This window comes from Pelodiscus sinensis, chromosome 1 (genome assembly GCF_049634645.1).
Source record: "Pelodiscus sinensis isolate JC-2024 chromosome 1, ASM4963464v1, whole genome shotgun sequence".
Classification (NCBI taxonomy): domain Eukaryota; kingdom Metazoa; phylum Chordata; order Testudines; family Trionychidae; genus Pelodiscus; species Pelodiscus sinensis.
In genome coordinates this window covers 182,830,052-182,854,326 of record NC_134711.1, presented here as the reverse complement: position 1 = coordinate 182,854,326, position 24,275 = coordinate 182,830,052, and the positions used below count along the sequence as shown (strand labels likewise).

The window sequence follows — 24,275 nt, the reverse complement described above, 5'->3', positions numbered from 1 at the left end:
CATAAGTTCTCTTACAATATAATTAAACTGCTAGTGCCTGCAGGATTCAAGTTTCATTTCCAGTGGCCATTGCTACTTCAGGGACTTTTTTAGCCATATTCCAAGATTGGAGGTTGGGAGGTTGATAGAGCAGCAACTTGCAGTTCAGATTAGACTTTCAACATATGGTGCTACAGTCCATATTTCATTAAACTCCTTGCCCACCATTCATCAGAGAGTGCACAACACGCTATTGTCCCACAGGTGGGAATGCATAGAAGCTTATAAGCAGTGCTTTTTTTGTGACGGTACTGCCTGGTACTCAGTACCGGCACCTCCAGTCAGAGTTCAGCAACTTTTCCCCTGGATTACCAGCATTTTTTTTTTTAAAGCACTGCTTGTAAGTATATATCTTTTAAAAAGTTACTTGCTAGTAACTGCTGATTTTTTGAGAGCAGCCTCTGTGCATTCCTGCCCATCTTCCCCTCTAGTTTGAAGTTCTATGTATCATCACTACTCTGCGATTCAGAAGGAACTGAGGCAGTCTGGGGGTTGGTTGTATGAGACATGGGTATCTGATATAAGATCCCATGCAAGAGGGCTTTCACCATCCACAATGGATATGGCTTTAAAAGAATTCTGCATGATCTCTCCCAGGAGCATTATAATTCCTACTTCTGTTCATTCGGCTATTATAGCATTGATTTTATGTTCCATCTTGAATATGAGCTGAGGCTTTTGGTTGCATAAAGGAAAAACTTTTCCAGTCAGATCCTGGAGGGGGAAAGCAACTCAACTGAAGTAAATGCAGTGACATTACATTTACACTGGTGTAGCTGAGTTCAGAATTGCACCAAGTGCTCTGCACTCACTGTTGCAAATTGTTAGGCAGTGATTACCCGGTGCAATTTCTGTGGCTGGGATTTGATCCTTTCTTGTACCATTTGGTTGCTGACAAATAAAAAGTGCCATCATTATGCAGGTCCAGAATGTACCTTTATTCTCTTTGATACAAGACTGATCAGTGGCAGTAACTAGTACATAGTGACTCTAGAGCCTCTGGTCTCTCCCAAGAAGTTCCAAATAGACCTGCCCTTCTAACATCTTAGTGGCTGTCCTGCTGAAGAGGGACTTTAGTGAGACTAAATCAGCTGTCCAATCCTTGAGCTTTTCCTGGCTGTTTTAGAGGAAAATCAACTTCCTTTAGCTACCAAAGCCAGATTCCACTTACACAGTTTCCATCCCATTAAAAAGGCAGCTAGAAAGCTCCTTTCAAATACTTTCATGTCTTGGACTCTTCTTGCTGCGAGATCAGTGAAGAGACTACGCAATTCAGTTCTACCTCAAGCTACTGTCTTTCTCCATATCCTTTCCAGGGATCTTTTCAAAGAAATGAAGATGATGTTGCTTCTCATGACATTTGGAGTAATAAGAGTATTTATTGCCTGGGGAAAGGGGTTTTATATTTTCTTTTACTTCTTTATTATAGAAAAGGGAAAAAATCTAATACTTTGGACTAGAGAAATCTGAGTGAACATGCGAATGTTGACTTTTCATATTGTAATGCTGACTACTGTTATACCTTCTCCAAATTAATAAGTCTGGCTCCCATTGTGGAGACCAGCACAAAACCTTGCTTTTTTTTTTTCCTTTCTGCAAAATCGGTTGATTTCACTCTGACTACTATGAAAGCCCTTGTAGCTGCAAATGTCATCCACTCTAGCCACGTCTAATCCATCTTCAAATTCATTTATTATTTTCCTCTCAGATCCCACATAAAGATCCCACTTGTCTGCCCTTCAAGACCACTGAATATCTCACTCCTGTCTTCTTTATTGGTTTTCCTTAAGAACATTGTATGAAAGCTTATTTAAATGCAACACTCTGTAGATATTAAGGTTTCTTGTTTAAACTGCCTTTTTTTAATCACACTGGTAGCACAACCAATCAGAAGCTGTGGGCTGCTGAACTGCAGAAGACAATTTCAAGAGATAACAAATATGTGCTGCTAGCTTCCGAGCAGTTGGTGGGAGTCTGTCTCTTTGTATTCATCAGACCCCAGCATGCTCCTTTTATCAGGTCAGTGAACAGAAAGCTATGCTAAAACTGGTATGCTTGCCAGATTGCTTTATGCTGAAAAAAAAGTGGAGTGCAAAGTGTGTGTGGCTTGACACCAGCATGTAAGAAAAGATGTTGCATTTTGTGTTCAACATTAGTTGCTTAAATGCTGTAATCTTAGATTTGGAAATCTTGTACTTTGCTTGTAAGACTTGGAAAGCATCCAGATGTCTGTATCGTGTCTGCTCAAAAGCAGTTGATGTGTGTGTTGCAATGTGATGTTCACATTACTGATGATGAAACAATGTAAACATCCAGCACTGTCATTATTTTGTACTTCTGTGGTTTCATTCAATGACTGTTAGAGCTCTGTTTGAATGTCACTTATGGCTGCTAAATTTTTTGTCATTGATTTAAGTAAAAATTTAAATTATTTTTTAGGGATGTTGCTGTTGATACTGTAAAGACTGGTATGGGAGGAGCTACTGGTAATAAAGGTGCGGTAGCAATTCGAATGTTATTTCATACGTCCAGTCTTTGCTTTGTCTGCAGTCACTTTGCTGCAGGGCAATCGCAAGTCAAAGAGAGAAATGAAGACTTCATAGAAATAGCTCGAAAACTCAGTTTCCCAATGGTAAGCAGGCATTCTGTTCAAATTACATAGTAAAGGAAAAATTAAATCCTTAAGGCCATTAGGGACGCTGAACATGTGTGATACAGTCAGAGCATTACTCACAAACATGGTGTACTCTGTCTTGTGCGTATATGGAAATTTTAAGCACAAAGTGTATACAGGCAGTCCCTGAGTTACGCGGATCCGACTTATGTCGGATCCGCAGTTACGAACAGGGATTTTCTCACCCCGGAGGACTGGAGTGGCAGGACGTCTGGTCCCACCGCCCGCCTCCTCCGGGGCGAGAAAAGCTGCTCCCCGTCTCCCTGGTCTGCTGGGGGAGCCATCAGACTAGGGAGATGCGGAGCAAAGCGGCGGAGGACCCGGGCCAGACCCGCGGCGCTGATCTGGAAGCGCCGCGGGTCTGGACCCAGGTCCTCCGCTGCTTTGCTCAGCGTCTCCCTGGTCTGCAGATCAGCTGGAAGCGCCGCGGGTCCGGCCCGTGTCCTCCGCCGCTTTGCTCCGCGTCTCCCTGGTCTGCTGGGGGGGGGGGGAACGCATCTAGTGCCCCCCCCCCCCAGCAGACCAAGGAGACGTGGAGCAAAGCCCGGGGCCTGTGGTAGAGCAGGTGGGGCGCTGCCGGTTGGTCCCGCAGCACCGCTCCTTGGCGCTACTGGACCAACCCGGCAGCACCCCAGCTGCTCTGCCCCAGGAATCCTGATTCAGCCGCTGCTGATCAGTTTTAGCAGTGGCTGAATCAGGACGCCTGGGGCAGAGCAGCTGGGGTGCTGCTGGGTTGGTCCAGTAGCGCCCAGGAGTGCCCGCGCTACTGGACCAACCCAGCAGCACCCGAGCTGCTCTGCCCCAGGCATCCCCAAGTCAGCCGCTGCTGAAACTGACCAGCGGCTGACTACAGGAAGCCTGAGGCAGAGTTGCTCTGCCCTGAGCTTCCTGGAATCAGCTGCTGATCACTTTCAGCAGCAGCTGACTTGGGGACGCCTGGGGTTCCTAAGTTGAATCTGTATGTAAGTCGGAACTGGCATCCAGATTCAGCCGCTGTTGAAACTGATCAGTTTCAGCAGCAGCTGAATCTGGATGCCAGTTCCGACTTACATACAGATTCAACTTAAGAACAAACCTACAGTCCCTATCTTGTACGTAACCCAGGGACTGCCTGTATTTGCAAATTTGAACAATTTGAAAAGTATTTTGTTTAATTCTTAGTGTAAAGAAAAGCCATGATCACTAATTATAGTTTAGACTTATATTGTACCTACTGTCTTAGGACTCATATCAAGCCCAAATTAACCTTTGCTAGTTTTCTGTGGCATTGTTTGAAGAGAGGGTTCCTTCCCTTCTGCTTTGTCATATTTCAGTCATATGAGATGGTTATATTTCAGTGCTTCTGCAAGATGCTCAAACATTTATTGTCGCCAGTGTCAGTTTTCAAGACCTACCTCAGGTTGTCTTAAATTGAAGTGTACTAGATTGGAAAAATCAAAACTGAAAAAGAGAGGTACAAAAGAGACTACCTAGTTAGGGCCTGGGCTTTGTTCCAAATATTGTTTCTCACCTAAAGATCTTTCATAACTGAAAAGTGTACATTTTAACCTGAACAGCAAAGCTGCCTTTTCCTCAGTGTATCATCTCAGTATGCCAAATGGTCCCAGGGAAGTGGCTCTTTGTTCTCCTTAAAAACTCTTTTGTGAGGTAGAGGACAGGTTTCTCATTACAGCTTCTTTTGAAACTGGAGCAGAACGTAAACTCTGTTGGAATCCAGCTCATATGACTCTTGCCTAAATGCGAGACTGTCATCTCATGAAATATTTTTTACTTGTTAATGTTCTGCACACGAGATTGCCTCCGATTAACATATGGTTCCATTCAAATTATCACAATCCATAAATGTGTATTTCATCCACCCTGCCACACAGCCAGATAGAAAATACATTGATTTTTAAGATAGAAAAGGCTCATAACTAACACATCTACATGTAGATTTCTGCTGCAAGATTCTTTAAAATTTCAACATGTATATTTTCTTTTAGGGAAGACTACTCTTTTCCCATGATTATATATTTTGGTGTGGTGATTTTAATTATCGTATAGATCTTCCTAATGAGGAAGTGAAGGAATTAATTCGCCAGCAGAATTGGGATTCTCTTATTGCAGGAGATCAACTTGTCAACCAGAAAAATGCCGCACAGGTAACTCTTGAAAAACGTTGCATTTAAGAGTCCTTTGTTTTTCACATTGAAACTCTCCTACTACAGTGGCTTCATGGGAGTGCTTGTGCAAGATTGTTTCTGCATTTCATTGTTAACTTGTCACTTTTGTCCAGTTGTCAGTGTGGAGTAGAGTGGAGTGGAAAAAAAAAGTCAGTTCGATGATTGTATCAATTACTCTGAAGAAATTTAAAAACAACAAATGGTCTGGTAGCACTTTATAGATTAACAAAACATGTAGATGGTATCACGAGCTTTCGTGGGCATAGCCCACTTCTTCGGATGACCGGAGTTTTGAGTTTGGAGAAACTTTTAAGTTTATCCTGTACAGACTAACTTGGCTACCCCCTGAAGCTTCTGAAGAAATTGTTAGTAGTGCAACTACAATGACTAGCTTTGAGAGTCAGATGTTGGATATCCCTTTATAAAAGAGAAGCTGCATTGTTGTCCTGTGAATACAGTGTTTGGAGTAGGGAATGTAAAATCCCGGTTAACCTAATATTTAGCTAGTTAACCAAATGTTAACCAATTTAAACATTAGGTTTCCCTAATGTTTAGCTGGTTTAAACAAATTAAGAGAGATGTGGGATAGGGACAGCTCCAGTCCATCTGGAGCAGCCTGCAGCCCACAGGCTCCTGTCCCCAACCCTGCATTTGGGCTGGCTGCCGGCTCCCAACCTCTGCATGATGGCTGGAGCTGCTCCAACCTCCACTGGTAAGCATTGCCTATTTAGGGTGATGCTTACCAGTTAATTGGTTAACCTTTCACATCCTTAGTTTGGAGCTTATTTAAAGAGAAAATGTTGAAGGTTATCAAATGCAGTTGTCATAGCAGTGAATTTTTAAAAGAGTAATTTGATAACATCACTGGTCACATTCAAATTATGTTAATAGAATTAATATATTTACTATCACCTAATTAGTGACCAGCAAAAAGACAACCGATAGCAGCTTCTAATCCAATTATGGCTTCATGTAGGAACAAAATTATGTTGGTGGCTTTATTGTAGAAAGACTTCTGATGTGAACTTTGTTTAGCATGTCAGAGTTAAAGGGATTCTGGTGATGTAAAAATTATTCTTCTGCATGAAAGTACTTTAACAATTGAGATAAAATATCATCAGTTACTGTAGTTGAAACATTAGCAGTAAGTATTTTTTCTGTTTCTGAGTTTACTTAGTGCACTTGGCAGCACTTTTTATTGGTAGTATCTCCTTTACTGGAGTTAGTGTTTCCTTATTTGTGTGGGTCTTCCACACAGCAAGAGTGGGAAGAGGGGTTTCAGAGAGGTAGCCATATAGTCTGTTTTAGCAAAAACAAGGTGCCACCAGATCTTTGTTGTTTTTAGTGTAGAGAAAAACACTTTATAAAGTATTTTTATTTTTAATAAAGGAATATTATGAAATAAAAAATTGTTAGGGAAATTCAAAGGTGGGCAAAGTATATGAAATTATTTAAATTAGGGTTTTAAAAAAACCCTTAGATTTCCAGTCGATTGTGTCCCTTCAAAACAAGAAAATAGGGCAAATACTAGGAGATCAGCCTTTGGGTAGGATAGCAAAGTTAGATTCATATCTCATATTTCCTTCAATTTTATTGCAACCTGTCAAATACAAAATCAAGTTCAAAGTAGCATTTTTTGTTTATTTAGCATTCACTTCTCCAGTGAGAGAGCTTCTCTGCCTTTTCGGGAAGTGAGTTAATTGGTCTTACTTTTGAAATTCTCCCCGACAAATGTTTGAGACATTTAATAGGACCTACGCTCCTAAATTCCATGGGCATTCTTGACAGATTTCACAGAATTTTCCTTCTCTCACATTTGTATGCATTAACCAAGAATATAATAGTATTCTCTTCTTTCATGCTTATTGTACGTCTCTTCCGTCTCTCTTCCCTTAAGGCATTTTTAAGACCTCTTTGGTTTTAGTAACTTGTTGGGAGACATTGATGACATGCATCTTCTGTTCAGGCAAGCACCTGTAGTATAAACATTTCTATTTAGAAATACAGATGTTGCTATAGTGGTTCCTAACCTTTTTTATACTGGGGACCAGAAAATTCATTCACAAACTTTTGAGGAACTGACACCAATTTATTGGCATATTCATTAAGCACATGACAAATATGCAGATAAAATGTTGCCAGTCCCCCAAAAGCCCTGACCACCAGTGCCAGCCCTAGAGCCCTGCACCCCTCCACTACCCCCCAGCGCCAGCCACTGACCCCAGAATCCCCAGCACTGAACCCCCCCATGGTCCCTCCCAGGCCAGCCTCGTCCTCACAGCTCTCCAATGCCAACTCCCCACTCCAGACATCCTAGAGCCCCCCAGTGTCAGCCCCCTACCTCTTAGAGCCCCCCACCTCCCAGAGCTCCCCAGCACTGGTCCTGCCCCCAAAAGCCTCAGTGCCTGCCCCGCCTACCTCAGGTAGCCGTGTACTCCCTGGGTCAGGGCTGTTCTAAGGCTGCCGTGTTAGGCTCCGTGCAGCCCTCCTGACACACAATAAAGCGCTCTTCCAGGTCCGGAAAGAGACGCCACCCCTGGCCAGTGCTGGTAGGCTGAGAGGCGGGGCAGGACACATCTCTCCCAACAGCTGTGGCAGGAATGGTGTACCCCAGCCCCAAGAACTGCCAGAGGCTGGCAGCCAGAGTTCTGCGGCCCAGTAGTGGTCCGAGACCTGGTGGTTGGGAATTGCTGGGATAGACCAATCAGAATTTAGTCCTAGTGTTGGTCTACATGTTGCCAGCAAAGTGCACCAGAAGGATGTGATTTGTACAGTACTTTAGCATATTGTGTTCTAAATGCCCTATATAGGCCCTGCTTTTGCTTCTAAAACAGGCCTAGGCAAAATACCCTCCGCGGGCTGGATCCAACCCATCAAGCCACCAGATCCAGCCCGCAGATGCAGCGGGAAGCTTTGGTCAAACTCACTGACTGCACGCTGCTGAGAAAAGCTCTGTTTGAACAGCTGTGAAACTGAGGGAGAGAGAAGAGACTACATGTACTGTCCTTGCCCCAGCACAATCCCATTGGCCAGTTTCTGGCAAATGGGAGCTGCCTGTTGTCAACAGGCAGCTTCCCCCTTCCCTCAGGCTCGTAGCTGTTCAAAAACCACATGGCCCCTATAGCCAGTGTGGGGGTGGAGCAGACAGGGAGTCTGCTTGGGAAGGCTGCTGGCTGGCAGTCAAATAGGTATGTCTCATAGCCAGAGCCTGCCTCTGACACCCCAACCCTTTGTCCCTCGGCAAAGGGGTCACTCTCCTGTAAACATCCCTTTGTGGCCGAGGCCGTGGCCGTAATTTTCAGCCCAGCTGTTCTCCGGTAGTGGAAATGTCCCCAAAGGATTTCAGGTCCATTGCCTGGGACCAGGCATCATCTTACCCCCTTGCTGCCCCTGGTTAAGGACTACCCAGGCCCACCCACTCTTCTGGATCCTGGCCTAGGGACCTTGTGAATAGCAGTTGCCTGCTTAAGAGAGTCTAGTGTCTGCTGCTACCTTGCTCTCTGGGCCACTTCCCTAAGACACTGCTCCGTCTCTCGGGGTTTGGAGGCTGGCTCTCAATGCACCTTGTCCTGAATTCTGTGAAGTTCTGTGGCTAGTCTTCGGCCTCTGGACCTGGGTCTGAACCAGGTCTAAAGTTCAGCTCGCGCTTGGAGCTACTGTCCTCCCAGACAGAGCCTAGATCTGGCTGGGTAAAGCTCCAGTGAGGAACTGGCAGGCTCTACCCCAGCAGCTGCTTTTATATCGGCCTGCTGGGCCCTGATTGGCTGCAGCAGAGGCAGCCACTCAATCCTGCTTGGAGGACCTCTCATCTGCTCTTCTCCCTGGGGTGAGGCACAGCAAGGCCTCCAGTCTTCAGCAGAGGGTGTCGGGACCTAGTCTACCCTGTCACACCCCCCTCCTGTGTCCATATCCTTCCTAGATCTTGCATCCCAATCCTTTGCCCCAGGTCACAGCCTCCTCCTGTCCTATGTTACAACCCACACCCTTTGCCCTGTCTCTCCTGTACCTCTACCCCACATAACCCAAACCCTCTGCCCCCCTCCTGCTCCCATATCCTCTCCCAGATCCTGCAACCCAATCCTGTGCCCCAGGTCACAACCCAAACCCCTGCACCCTAGTCCCCTAACCCAGAACATAACTGCCTCCTTCGCCCAAACTCCCTCTCAGACACTACATCCTCTCTTGCACTCCTGGCCCTTTCTGGAAGTTCCCTTCTGCACCCAACCTCCATGTCAAACACCACACCTCCTCCATTAATATGGAAGAGTGCAGCCCTCGACCGCTTACCAAATTCTTGGAGTGGCCCTCCCCATCAAAGATTATTGCCCACCCCTGCTCTAAAATGTGCTTAGTTCATGCTGAGGTAGTTCTGTTTCAAACAGAACTACATTAATGGAGCCTAATACTCCGAGCTGAATACCTTTGATACCAGCGGACAGTTAGAGCACAGCACATTAGTTGCTTTACAAATCACACCTCTCTAATATTCTTTGCTGTGTCATATAGACAAGCTCTTAAACAATGGCTGATGCAGGATGCATTCAAGTTAGAATATGAAGATGGAATCACATTCTTTCTGAAAGATGTGCTTAGGCTCAGTATTTTCTTACCATTGAAAGAAGATAGAATTTTGATTATTTCCAGGAAGTTTTCCACAATGATTTCCCCTCTTTGTCTTCTAGTATGACTCAAATTTTCTTTGTTTATACAGATATTTAGGGGATTTATAGAGGGGAAGATAACTTTTGCACCTACATACAAATATGACTTGTTTTCTGATGACTATGACACTAGTGAAAAATGTCGCACACCAGCATGGACAGATCGTATTCTTTGGAGAAGAAGAAAATGGCCATTTGACCGATCAGGTTTGAGAGTTGATTTAAGTTGAATTCAATATCAATTTAAATTAGTTATAGTAAATTTCCGGCAGTATTGTTTCATGATTAATACTGACTTCACACTAGAAAAAAATTGTTAATTTTATTAGATAATTTCAACAAGAAAGCATATATGGTTCTCATCATTCTTTATATATCTCCTTTTGTTTTTTGTGTGCAATGTTGTAAGGCAGTAGCCAGAGTTCAGTATCAGTTACACAGAAATGCCAGTAAGAGCCTCCAATTTTCCCTATGCTGTTTTCAGTTTGGTTTAATATCTAGGTATGGGGTTGTTGGGTTTCTTTTGGTAGCCTGTCCATGCAGTCAGTCTCTTTTTGTTTTCTTTTATGTGTCTGATAGCTGAAGACCTGGATCTACTGAATGCTAGTTTTCAAGATGAAAGTAATATCCTTTACACATGGAATCCTGGCACTTTGTTGCACTACGGAAGAGCAGAGCTGAAAACATCTGATCATAGGTTTAAACTTTACTTTCTATATTACTCTTCATCAGGGAGCTGACATCCACCCGGGGCAGGGCGGTAGTGGGACTGGCTCTGCACTCCCGGAAGGGGCGGGGCATCAGGTGGAAGGGGGGCAGCCAGCCCTCAGCATTGCCCAGAGCATGACATGCCACCCCCTCCCTCCCAGCCCTTAGTGCAGCTTGGATTGTGCCACGTGGTGCCCCAGCAACAAGTTAAAGGGTTTGGGGGTCTAGACGACACTGTATTCTTAGTAGCATCAGCAGCCCCCAGACCCTTTAGAATCACCAGGTCCTGGAGCAGTTGCCCCCTTTGCCCCCTGTCAGTGAACCTGCTCTTTAGCCATTTAAAATTTAATGCTTTTGCTTTTGTTATTGTGTTCCTCACCCACTCTGTTTTCTAACTTTTCATATATATGTGTATGTATTTCTTTAAGGCCTGTTGTTGCATTGATTGACATAGATATATTTGAAGTTGATGCTGAAGAGAGACAGAAAATGTATAAGGAGGTGATTGCTGAGCAGGGACCACCTGATGGTACCGTAATGGTCTCCATCAAAAGCTCTTCACCAGAAGAAAACTATTTTGATGATAACTTGATTGATGAACTTATTCAAAAGTTTGCAACCTATGGTGAAGTTATACTTATAAGGTTAGAACACTGCTATTTACCATTTAAACAATACTCTTGATTAATCAACTTTCCTATCAACTTTCTGAACTAATTTTCTTAGGATGCATTTGTGCTGTTTGCATCATTGTTAAACTTGAGAAAATTCATCTCTAAATTTAATCTGTTTAAATTGTGACCAATGAAGTTTTAGTGGATACTATCATTATTAGTGGATTTATTTTTAAAGGGCCTTACTTCATCTTCCATTCAGAACAGATGAAAAAAATGTAAAGTGAAAAATTGGTGGTGGTTTTATTTCTACCCCTCCCTTAAACTTAATTTCAAAGTAAGTCCCAGTTGTATTTTCCATGAAGACTAATTTGGTTCTGGCCAGGGAACATGGGCCATATCATGACTTGGGAGAGGAATTTAATCTAAATATGTGCCTACATAGGCTCCGTGCAGGAAAACTTCCCAGTAGTCAAGGTGAAACAGATGGGGACTTTGGTGTGCATAGTATGACTTGAGAAAGGAAAGAAGAGCTCATGCTGAATGTCATGAAAGGAGCAATAGAGACTTAGAGTGATTTTATTACATTACGTGAAGAAAAATTCCACTCCTCTTCAGAGTTCAAAGGGTTGAAAAATACCGTTTTAAAATAGGATCTAGCAAAAGTCACTAATTTGATATTGGGGACGAATGAGATGAAAACTGATAAGCAGCTAGCAAAAGTCACTAATTTGATATTGGGGACGAATGAGATGAAAACTGATAAGCAGCTAACTCCATCTCTAGCCTGTGGGACTGGTGGCAGATGATAAATACATCAATTCTTACAAATGAATATAAGGGGAAATGGAAGAAACAGAATAAAAGGCCTGTTTGTAATTTAGTCCTATTAAATAATGAGTACTCAAATCGATCAGTTTGACTTCAAGTGCCACCTTGACAAACTTGAGGAAAGAAACCAAAATCATGATTGCTGGCAGGAAAGTGAGATTTAAAAATTTAGTGGAGTCATGATTTTAATTGGCAAACAGGATACTTTGCTTTAAATAATTGATTTTAATCATGATTTGTATTGGTACTTTAGTTAATTTCCAAAAGAGAGATTATTTCTCATTGGTTGGCAATCATTAAAAGTATTGCTTTACAACTAAATATTGAATTTACACTGTTTGGCATATGTATAAAGCAGTTGTGTAGTTTAATATACATTTATTCATATTCTTAATTTTTACATTTTTTATTTTTAGAAAATGATGAATGATAGAATTTTTTTTACTAGATTAATTTTTATTTGATTTTAAGGACTTGGGATGGAAGTTAAAATTTAAATACAAGAATGACATTTTAAAACTAGTAAAGTTTAATAAAACATGTTAAGTGACATTTAGTTGCTAGGATAAGATGTTTAAAAAATAGTAAATAGATAACTAAGTTACTCAATCATATTTTATCATTTACATATTATTTGTCAATGTATTTGAAGGTTTGTAGAAGACAAAATATGGGTAACATTTTTGGAAGAAAACTCAGCTTTAAGTGCTCTGAACCTGAATGGTAGTGAGGTAAAGTACAAATTACTGAAATTATCTGTGGTAGATTTAATTTCAGTGTCTAAGTACTATGTGGTTTTCAGGTTTTCTTATCAGTAAAACATACATTTAGGTTTGTAATGTATATTCTCTTCTTCTGAATTTCATTTCATTATCACTCAGTAGTTTTGTCTCTTTTTCAAAATTAAATTAAAAATAATTCTCTCAGCTGTGGGTGATCTGGGAAAGATTTTTTTTTTAACTATGATAAACTGCTTTTTGCAAATAAGCAGCATTAGCAGGAGAAGGACTTGTTAAGGTGTAACTTCTGCCAAGTATTTCAGCATGTACTTGAAGTAAATGGGATAGAAGTACATGTTTTATACTTTGTTTAATTGGTATGAAGTTAAGCCCAGGCTTTAAGTTCTTTACAGAACTGTACGGAGCCAAATTTATTCTTAGAAGTACGCAGAATTCAACTGAAGTCAACTCACCGCTGTTTTATAATTTAAACTGCTAAGCCAGTTGAAAAAGTGACAGTCTAAATGCAGGTCAAATGGATGAGGTTCTTTGGCTTGTGTTACAGAAGTCAGAATCAGAATTCCTCTGTCTTTAAAATCTATTTTCATTTTTATTAATTTTTTTTTTCAGCAAATGAGTTCACTTTCATAAGGATTCCAAAAAGAATGAGGGGTTTCTTATTGGTTTATGATAATTGTTTGTGATTATTTATTTTAAAAAAATGCAAGTGTCCTGAGACTGCACTGTGGACTAGACTTTCCTTTTTATTGTACAGCATATTATTAATCCAAAAACTAGCACCTATCCACAGAAGTGCTAAAACTAGGAGTGTGGAAGAAGGAGGAGAAGGGAGAGCTGCAGCACCCTTTGACTTGAAGCAGTTTCCATTCTATATAGCATTTACAATTTGTTTCAATTGCTCTGAATACTCTCAATATAAAAACTGTGCCAGCACCCCTGCTGTTATAGTGAAATCCTGAGACTATTGAAGTGGTTGGAAATTTTGCCCTTGATGTCACTGGGATAAGGATTTCACCAGTGGTATACAGTACCTTCTATTCAGGTTTGTAGTTGGCGAGATCCCTAATAAGACTTTGATCTTGTACAAGTCTACCTATGAAGATCAGATTATACCTTTGAAGTCACTGAGACTCCACACACAGAGGGATAGGAGTTGAATTCATGGGTCAGATTGCAGGATTGAATCCTAATATTGTACCAGTCCATATTATAGAATCATCATGATGTGTTTAGCTGATAATTAAAGCTGACTGTTATGACAAAAAAAAGGGGAATTAATGCTTTAGGAAAGGAAAGAAGGAAAAAGTTATTTTAATTTTTAAAAACAGACAATAGTTTGTTACATTTGTTTTTCTTTAGAAAAGTACTAAATTGTTGTAATTGTTTAAATTGCCATCTTCTCTTGCTATGTCAAAAAAGAAATCAAATGTGGCAAAGCTCTTGGAACACTCTTGCTCAGGGTGGGCAAGAGCGCCTCCACAGGCCAGATACAAGCTGCCAAGCTGGTGGATCCGGCCTGGGGCCACCCTGCCACTCCCCCGCCCCCAAGCCAATCAAGATCTGGAGACAGGGAACACATGAAGTCTCCTTCCTCCACCAGAGGCACGTACCATTGAAGGGATCCACTGGCAGTTTTAAAACAGCTAGCAGTTCTCTCTAGCTGCTGCGTGCCCCTGGCAGGGCGGGGGCAGACAGTAAGGAACTTCACATGCTCCCCCCCTCCCCCGCTCCAAAGCCCTGATTGGCCTGGGGGGTGTGGGAGCATGTGAAGTCTCCTTCCCTCCCTCCAGGGTAAGCGGGTGTTGGGGGTGAGGGACTGATTGGCCTGGGGGCAGGGAGAGCACATCAAGTCTCCTCCTACATCAGCACCTAGAGCAGGGTTTCCCAACCTATGGGGTTGCCATTACAGTTCAAAAGCTTCAGGGGGTAGCTGAGTTAATCTGTTACAGAAAAAAACAACAAATGGTCTGGTAGAACTTTATAGACTAACAAAACATGTGGATGGTATCACGTGCTTTCGTGGGCACAGCCCACTTCTCCAGCCATTTCAAAAGGGTCGCCAAGTAGTCTCCCCAGGTGGTGCTCTTAAGGAGCCATTCACACATTTGAAAAGGTCCCCCTCTGCTGGTCAGCTCCACAGCTGGCTTATTCTTAAGGAGCCATTCACTTGAAGTGGTACTCAGTTTAATTGGTTTAACAACCTTCAGGCAATCCATTGAATTGAATATCTTTTCTGTGACTCAGAGCAGAATAAAGCAGGGGTCTCCAACCTTTTTAAGCAGGAGATCACTTTTTGAATTTAAGTGCAATCCAGGATCTATCTCAAACCCAAATACCCTGCCCCACCTTCTTCGTGCTCCTTCCCAGAGGCCCTGCCCTTGCTCACTCCGTTTTCCCATTCTCCCTCCCTTTCACCAGGCAGAGGCAGAGGTTGAGGCACAGGCTCTGGTCTTGGGCTAAGGGGTTTGGAGTGTGATGGGGCTCTGAGCTGAGCCTGGGGCAGGGCGTTGGGGTGCAGAAGGGGGTTCAGGGTGCAAGCTCTGTAAAGGAATTTGGGTACAGGGGGGCTCAGGGCTAGGACAGGAGCTTGGGGTGTAGAGTGGGGTACATGACTGGGGTAGGGGTTCGGAGCTGGCTCCAGCTGGACACTGTTTACCACAGGTGGCTCCTGGGTGGTGGTGCAGTGGGGCTAAGGCAGGGTCACCCCCGCCCTGGTCCTGCATCAGTCTCAAAAGCAGCCAGCAAACTCCTTCCATCCTAGGCCCTGTTGTCCCCCATTCTCCATTCTGTGGAGATAGAATACAGGGTGGAAGAAGGGGCACCTCTCCTCTCCCTTCCCTGCTCTGTACCACAAGCAGGAGCTCCCAGAGGGGCCGGGAGAAAGCTTCCCGACAAAGGAGGTGTGCAGCAGTGGGGGAAGAGGCAGCTGAAGTACTGGCACTTGATAGCCTCTTAGCCAAAGCAATCGGGATCACCTGTCAGAGGCTCCAAGATCTACCAGTAGATCCTGAGCTGTTGGTTGGTGACCACTGGAGTAAGAAAATATCCCTGGACATGGGGAGGGGAGGGAAAAGAAGTTAGGACACTAGGGAACGCAGAGAAGCAGCACCCAGCTCAGGTAGATAGGGGTGGGGATTGAAGGACCAGGTATCCGGGCATCCGGTTGAGAGGTTTCCATCGGCCCCGGCCGGGATTCCCACAACTGACGTTGGCCGGCCAGGGCAGAGTCCTGGCTGGCTTGCAGCCACAGGGGACTGGGTTAGGGGCTGGGACTGTGTACGGGAGCCTGGAGGGAAGAGGATGGGACTGTGTGGGGGGATTCCACAACAATTCTGAGGATACAACAGTTAGCATAGCAAATGCAAGCTCAACCATCCCATTAATTTAAGTTCAGGTGAAACTGTTTGGTAAAATACTAAATTTTACTTGTTTTTTTTTAATAATGTGTATTATGTTTCTAATATTTTTGTGACACCTGTGTGTCAGACCCACTGGCCCGGAGTGTGCCCCCCAGTCCCTGACTCCCAGCCCCTCCTGTCCCTGAATGTGACTCTCATGTCCTCCACCTCCCCAGTCCCTCCAGCCCCTGAGTGAGTGTGACTCTGAGGCCCCTGAGTATGACTTTCAGGCCCTCCTGCTCTCCAGCCCCTGAGTGTGATTCCTCCAGCCTCTGAGTGTGGGGTTTAAGCCTGGGGGAGGGGGGGTTGGGGATGTGTCTTCCCCCACCACAACTCAAATAAATGTAGTGTTATTTTATTATTAATGTATTTTCAGTTTTTCTATGAAATAACTTCTATGAATATATAAACATGAGGGGGCACCATTTTATATTCTTGCCTCTGGCGCAAAATTAGCTAGTTACGGCACTGCCCGCCCTCTTTTTTCCCCCTTCGTTTTTAAATTGCTTTGGGTCACCAAGTCTTCCTGAATTGTCAAAATGGGCCCCTATCTGGAAAAGACTGGGAACCACTGACCTAGAGGAAACTACCAGCTGTTTTAAAACAGCTGGCAATTCTCTAGGCACTGGGGTCAAGGGAAGCAAAGACTTCACATGCTCCCACACCCCCAGGCCAGTGAGGGTCTGTAGCAGGGAGCACAAGAAGTCTCCTGGCCCTTTCCCTTCCACCTGAGGTCTCACCCCTTGCGGGGCAGCCTGGGGCCACTTCAGAAGTTTGTGAAGTGGCCTCATTTTAAAAATAATTGCCCACCTCTGCTGCAGAGTAGGAAGAGCAGAATGAAAAAAAAATGCCTCTTCATAAAAAGCCCCCTGAAATAATTGTTTTGTCACAGGTATCCTGAAAAACAGAGGCTTGCCTATAATAATCTGTATAGCAGAATGTTTATCCTTTTTAAATTTAGATCCCTGATTTTTAGTGCTTATTTTAAATGTGTGTACTTTGAGTCTCTTCTTTATCATATGAATATTCAGCTTTTAGGAAGGATTGTAAATGTTAACTTGAAAAACTCAGACTGGATCAAAAATTTGGAAGAAGAGCTGAATCTAGAGAAGATGGTTGGATTGCCTTCATCAACCAGCTCCACTTTGCTTTGTGAAGATGCTGAGGTTTCTGCAGACTATGATATGGAAGGTCTGTTGAATCAAATTAACTTCTTCCCATCCTAGACATACTGTCTAATTTATACATCTCTTTAACAATTTATTATTCTTTATGCCAAAAAATCAAAAGGTGATAAAAATCAGAGTCTCCAGCAGCATATCTACAGTTTGCAGAGCAATCCTGCTCTGTTCGCATGGATGGGAGTGAGAGTGGTACTGATCAGTGACTGAAGAGAGTGAATACCTTCCAGAATACAGGGGGTATCTAGACAAAGATCCACTGCATTAAGTTACAGTGAGCACATTGTGGTAACTCAGGAAACATTTCTTATGGATAAGAAGGTACTGGAGAGGAAGATCACTTTGCTGGTATCCTGAGGTGTCACTCAAGCTGCAAGAAAGAAAATTGGTCAGGGAGGATTGGCAACTTTTGAATGTGCTAGAGAAAATAGAGGATTTCCATATAATATTAGACTTCCTATACTGTCTGAAGAAGTTTAATATGTCAAAAAGAGCTTAAAACGTACACTGTCTGCAGTTTGTCTGACAACTCAAAGTTAATACTTTTTTTTTGTTTACGATGGTCAATGAAGATATTTTACCAAAGAATTGGATGTGAGTCTTGAACAGTAGAACAGGTTGATCTCCATTTTACTTTCATTAATTGGTCTGTTCATTTGTAGACTCTCAGTTGCAATACAATATTTTTTCTTTCCAGAACAATAGTTTAATAGCTTCTACTGTGTGTGTGGATTTTTATGTCTACTGATTTTGTGAGCCAGGGTCCATTCTGTTGCTTGGCCCTCAGAGTTTAGACACTGGAGAAATTTTGGGGGGGTGACATGGAGACTGTTCAAATATTAATATAAAGAAGAATAAATTTCTGAAGCCCAGTGTTTCCAACAATTCTGATAAATACAGGCTGTTTTCTTCATCTGCAGTTTCTAGAGGCAGTTCAGAGCTGCAGCTTGTGCTGGTCATGCTCCCTTCTCTGGCTTCCTGCCAGATTCTCTGCTTCCTTGGCAGCTGTTGAGTGGTGGTTCACTTTGCTCCTGACTTTGACAGATTTATTTATTTTTGTTCAGTTTTTGTTTTGCTGGAGCAGAATGAGCAACTTTTCTCTTTCTTCTTTCCTTCTCCTGGATTTTATATAGAGCAATGGGGTTGCCTTAGCTATTGGGATCAAGCATTGCAGGGCTTCCTGACAGAATCTTACCTGCACTCTGTGTGGCAGTGCTGCCTCGCAAATACCAGCTAAATCATATACTGTTTCATATGGAAGGCAGCCTTTACAGGTTCTTTGGAGGATAAATTGTTGTTCTAAGCCAGCCAGTCTTCTCATTGCTAGGGATTGGGGCTCTAAGTCAGACAGGCATGTTGGGTTCCCTCTGACCCAAGGAGCTATGACTTTAGCACAAAAAAACCCAATCCAGAGAAGTAAAAAGAAAAAGGAGAGATTCCAAAGATGAGGTGGACTTTTGCCAGACAGTTCAACTGGTAGGTCGTGAGGCACGAATGGGAACATATCAAGAGGGCTCAAGGTGCTGCCTAAAGTGAGCCACAAAAAACCATTCCCTGGTCACAGCTGAGAGACAATGCTTACAAAGTGGGTTAAAAACTCAAAAAGAGGGGGAAAAAAGGGTATAAGAAACCTGAGAATTATTTGTCCTCAGACATTAACATGTCTGCTGAGGAAGGGAGCCCTCAAATTTACTCTGAGCCAGGCTGACCAAAAATGCAGCAAAGGTTATGTTTTCCTTTTTCTTCTGAGATATTTGAAACCATGTCCAAAGAAGATGCATCAGCAATCCGTAGCCAGCTGGTGCAGGTCCTTGAGGATAGGGATGTAAGCAACTAGTCAAGTCACTACCTGACTACTTGCATTCCCCCCTACTTCCTGCCTATGTATCAGAGGCAGCAAGGGGGGGAGGGGAGAAGGAGCTGCTGCTCCCCTCCCCCCATGCTGCTGCCTCTAGCTTTGAAGCAGCTTCTGCCCATGGTGGGCCCAGGCTCATTATGAGTAGAGGCTGCTCCACATACCGCGGACAGGGGCTACTGCCAGAGCAGCCTTTGTTAGTGGCCAGCGCCGGCCACTGCAGACAGGTGCTGCTGCTGGAGTAGCCTGTGTTCACAGCCAGCCCAGACTGCTGCGAACAGGGGCTGTTGCCATGTAGCAGTCTCTGTCCTTGGTGGCCTGGGCTGGTCATGAACACAGGTTGCTCCGGCAGCAGCCTCTGTCTGCGGGGGGTTCCAGCTTGTCACTGGAACCCCGCATTCCCCAGTGGACAGGGGCTGTTGGACCTGGCACAAGCCAGGACTGACCAAGCCCAGCTCAGTCCCAAGCTACCCCTGCTTTGGCTCTGCATTTAAAATGCAGTAATAGCTGAGCAGCTCTTACTATATTTAAAATGCAGTGCCACAATGATCCCAGACCTAGCGTGAGCCGGAACTGAGCAAGCCCAGCTCAGTCCCGGCTAACACTGGGTCCAGGACCTAATGCCGCTGCAGCTCTGCATTTTAAATGTAGTAAGAGCCATCCAGGTATTACTATATTTAAAATGCAGAACCACAGCAACATGAGGTCCCAGACCTAGCGGTAGCCAGGACTGAGCCGGGCTTACTCACTTCCGGTTTGCTCCTGATGCAGGACCTACCTTCCCTGCAGCTCTGCAGTTTAAATGTAGTATGAGCCAGGCTGCTCCTGGGTAGCTCCTGGACCTGGCGCAAACTGGCACAGAGTGCCTGGCTCAGATCTCAAGGGCCACAGATTTTCAAGGGCCATGGTATCCAGCTCAGCATCCAGACACCAGATCTGACATCACCTCTGGAAGGTTGACTCACACTCCAAAGAAATCATGATTATTTAAATTCACAGGCTCTCTCCTCTTTGGGAAAAATTAGATAAGATGGTGGCAGAAAATGTTGCCAAACAAAAAGTCCTTCCCTTCTCCAATCAGTGTTTTAAGGAAGGATTACAAATTCAGCACTGGATGAAAACACACCTGTCTTCCAGCTGTACAGGCGCACCAGAATAAAGACAGTAAAGATTGGAAGAATCTTGTAACCAAAGATCAGGTGGAAAATCCAGAGGTGGTTTACCTTGAAGAATCTATTGGGATGAGCAGATGTCCATCAAGAATTTCAGCCATCTAGATGTAAATCAAGGAGGCAGAATTTCCACTTGTTGGAACAATGGTTCTTCTTTGAGGATGTCCCCACAGGTGTTCCATTGTGGGTGCTGGGCTTGCCCTGGCACCGCAGAAACGGAGATTTTTCTGGAAGCAGTACCCGGCTGGACCACGCATGCACTGTGGCGTTCGCACTTTTTGTCCTGATTGCACGGTCTGGCCCCCTCCAGTTCCTCTCCACCACCTCAGGCTGCAGACAGTGAACTGCGCTCTTCATGTTATCACCTTGTGGTGAGATCACCTCGTTTTTTCTATAGTTATACTCCTTTTCTTCATAGTTATTATCCCTTTTGTTAATTCTTTAAAAAAAAGTTTTTTAGAATAGTTATAGACTTATACTCCGAGTTTTCAGTACCCAGTTCATCCCCTTTTTCTTCCTGTTCTAAATAGTTATTATATTAGTATTACATAGCCCGTTTTTTTTTTTTTTAAGAAGACAGAAAAAAGACCGAACTAGTTACCATAAGAAAACTCTGAAAGACCAAGACATTTATTATGCCGTCATTGCCAGGGTTTAAAAAGTGCCCGCTTCTGACGGCCATTTAGCCTGTATCAGATGTCTGGGAGACTCCCGTATCCCCCAGAAGTGCCTGCCTTGTACTAAGTTCACGAGAGCTAGAAGGGACAGGGAGATGAGGCTGCGAATGACACTGTTTGACAAGGCCCTTCAACCTGCTTCTGAGGAATTGTCCTCAAAGCGCAGGGTGTCATCTCCCTCAGCAACCTCCCCCAAAAGATCTAAGGTGTCGCCAGCAAGATCTTTACCTGCCATTTCACATGGCAGAGTCAGTTCAGAGGAAAAGCCGGGCACGTCCAGCATGGTGAAACCGCGTTCGAAAGCCTCAACTGCACCAAAACCCAAAAAAGTGGGAGAGCCAGCACTGCCTATGGCACCGAGGGTTGCATCGGCTCCAACAGCGCCCTAACCTCTGGCACCGACCGCCCCGGCACCGAGGGCATCATCAGCACTGATAGCAGCATCATCAGCACCAGTAGCCGTTACAGTACCTATCTACCATGTGGCGCTGGAGAGCGCAGCACCGCAAAGCACGGCACTGAAGACTCCGGCACCACACCTAGCCACTGGCAGCACCGAGAGCTTGGCACCGACAACTCCTCCATGCTGAAATCGCTCCCCCTCGCTTCTTTTCTCTCCGGCACAGTCTCCTTCCCCACCAGCACCGCGTTCTCCATCTTACCGCAGTAGTCAGCACAGGTCGGCACACTCACCACAAAGGCTGCCATCTCCATTCCTTTCACCATACCCTCAACATGGGAGTCATCACCGCTGTCATCATTCCATCTCTCCTACTTTCTCCAGAGCTTCATATGTCTGTTCTCACTCTCCCCACTCCCCACACATCCATCATTGGCAACACACACAATTGGACTACCCTGAGACACGTTCCCCATTGGACAGGCTCTATCACGTGATGACCATTACCATCATGACTCTCGCAGCAGATGTTCATATCACTACAGATCCAGCTCTCATGCACGATCTTGCTGTGACTGCGCATCTTCCAGATGCTCTCCAACTCCGGCCCCACTCGTACAGGGCAAACTACATCCCTGCCTCAATTCCCATCGGAACCGGAGCAGATAAATCTTAAGGAGCAGCCATCGGAGGTTTCTCCAATCGACTCCTCTTCACTCGATGAAGCTGTTATTCCTGGGGACATCTCTCCACCAGATGACCTCCGACAGTTTCAGGAGCTCTTTAAACGTGTTGCAGTTAGTCAGGAAATACCATTAGAAGAAGTAAGGTACAAGCAACATTGTCTCTTCAAAAACCTGAAACCGCAACGCAGATCACAACTGGCCATTTCTTTGGACAAAACCATCTTAAAGGTAGCTGAAGAGATTTGGCACACACCAGCATCCGCACCACCGACTAACGAGAAAGCCAATAGGAAGTACTTCATTCCCCCAAAAGGCATGGAATTTCTCTTCGCCCATCCCTAGCCCAATTCTCTGGTTGTGGACGCAGCCCAACAAAGATTGAAGGCTCCACAGTACAAATCGTGATCGGACAGAGATGCAAAGAGATTAGACTTGCTGGGTAGAAAAGTTTATACATCTGCGACGTTAATGCTTAGGATTGCCAATTATACAGCGCACCTCTCCAACCATGTCTTTGCCACGTTTTCAAGGCTGACCCCACTGATGGACCATTTGCCAGAGGCAAAAAGGCCCATATTAAAATCAGTGGTTCAAGAGGGCTATACATCCGCCAGAACAGCCCTCCAAATAGCTATGGATGTGGCAGTCACAGCAGCCTGTTTCACGGCCACCGCTGTAGCCATGCGAAGGGCATCCTACTTCCAAGCAGTGCGAGTTCCTAAAGAACTAGAAAATAAGGTCGAGGATTTGCCTTTCGACAGAGAGAAGCTGTTTGCTGAGAAGACCGACAGTGTCTTGCATTCCTCAAAAAATTCCCGCGCAACCCTTTGAACACTGGGCATGTACATCCCCCCCCACCATTCAGAAGATGGTGGTACACCCCATACCAGTGAAGATATGACTACCCGTATGTTCGACACCAGTGGCAGCAACAACAACAGCAAAGGAATTTTGACCATCAACTCTCGCGCCAAAGACCTCAGCGACGACGCAACATAAGCAATCGTATGCAGACCGCATCCAAGAGCAAACAGCAAGTTTGATGCCTTGGTTAGGGGCACGCAAACAGTTCTTGGCAGCACCAAAGATCAACACACCTGAATTTTCCATCAATGCTTGAAGCCTTTTTTCCATCAATGGGCCAAAATCACTACAGACAGATGGGTGATGGAAATTGTCCAAACAGGCTACACCATCCCTTTCATCTCCATTCCTCCTACCACCTATCCCATCCCGTCCCTTTTCAGGGACCCATCTCACGAGGCCCTAGAGGTCAACCACTTGCTCTCTTTAGGGGCAATAGAGCCAGTCCCGAACGAATTCAAGGGCAAGGGATTCTACTCCCACTATTTTCTCATTCAGAAAAAGTCAGGAGGATGGGGACCAATACTAGACCTCCGTTATCTGAACAAATTCCTACGAAAACAAAGATTCAGGATGATCACATTAGCTGCCATAATTCCTGCACTAGATAGTAATGACTGGTTTGCAGCCCTCGACCTCCAGGACGCTTACTTTCATGTTTCCATTCACCCGGCTCACAGAAGATTCCTACATTTTTGTTTCGACACAGACCATTACCAATACAAAGTCCTGCCATTTGGCCTCTTGTCTGCCCCCCAGGGTATTCTCAAAAATCCTGGTGATAATCGCCGCCTATCTCTGAAGGCAAGGAGTAATCATATTTCTATATCTGGACGATTGCCTACTGAAGGGACGCACCACCAAACAAACTTTTCAAGCTCTTGGACTCCTCGTCAACAAGCAAAATTCCGTTTTGTATCCATCCAACTCAAGAACTGGAATTCATAGGAGCCAGTTTGGATTCAATTACAGCCAGGGCTTGCTTACCTCTGCAGAGATTCAACATTATCCAGGACCTCATTCAGAAAATTCAAGACAGCCCTACTGTTCCAGTTATCACTTGCCTCAGTCTCATGGGTCATATGGCCGCCACCACCTATGTGGTGCGTTACGCCAGACTACACTTCTGTGCCCTGCAGTACTGGCTGGCACTAGTGTACAGTTACACCAGACACGACCTTCACAGGTCAGTAACACCTCCACAACCTGTCCTTCAATCACTCCTCTGGTGGACTAGGTACCATTTCACCAACAACAGCCCCAGCATCACATTACAACCGACACCTCCCTTCTAGGATAGGGAGCCCACATGGGTACGATCTCACAAGGTCAGTGGTCAACACCAGAGACCCGTCTTCATATAAACCTTTTAGAGTTGCGTGTGATATTCAACGCCTGCAAATACTTCTGTGAACAGATTCGGAACACCATGGTGAGAATCCTCACAGACAATGTCACAGCCATGTATTACATGACTCGTCAGGGAGGATCTCAATCCTGCTCCCTCTGTGCGGAGTCTATCCGATTTTGAAATTGGTGCATTTACCACACAATAACACCTGTGGCATCCTACTTACCTGGAATTACGAACATCACCGCAGACTTTCTCA

The 24,275-nt window shown here is 44.5% G+C and overlaps 1 protein-coding gene across 12 annotated transcripts in view; it reads left to right on the top strand.

Moving 5' to 3' along the window:
- SYNJ1 (synaptojanin 1) overlaps positions 1-24,275 on the top strand; it is a 104,126-nt gene that overhangs the window by 44,279 nt on the left and 35,572 nt on the right. For all 12 annotated transcript variants that reach the window (XM_075910838.1, XM_075910881.1, XM_075910819.1 and 9 more), the window contains 8 exons: positions 1,918-2,058; positions 2,479-2,671; positions 4,699-4,857; positions 9,590-9,746; positions 10,119-10,236; positions 10,676-10,891; positions 12,345-12,423; positions 16,862-17,021. In XM_075910838.1, coding sequence (XP_075766953.1) covers positions 1,918-2,058; positions 2,479-2,671; positions 4,699-4,857; positions 9,590-9,746; positions 10,119-10,236; positions 10,676-10,891; positions 12,345-12,423; positions 16,862-17,021 — 1,223 coding nt within the window. The remainder of the gene's footprint in view (positions 1-1,917; positions 2,059-2,478; positions 2,672-4,698; positions 4,858-9,589; positions 9,747-10,118; positions 10,237-10,675; positions 10,892-12,344; positions 12,424-16,861; positions 17,022-24,275) is intronic.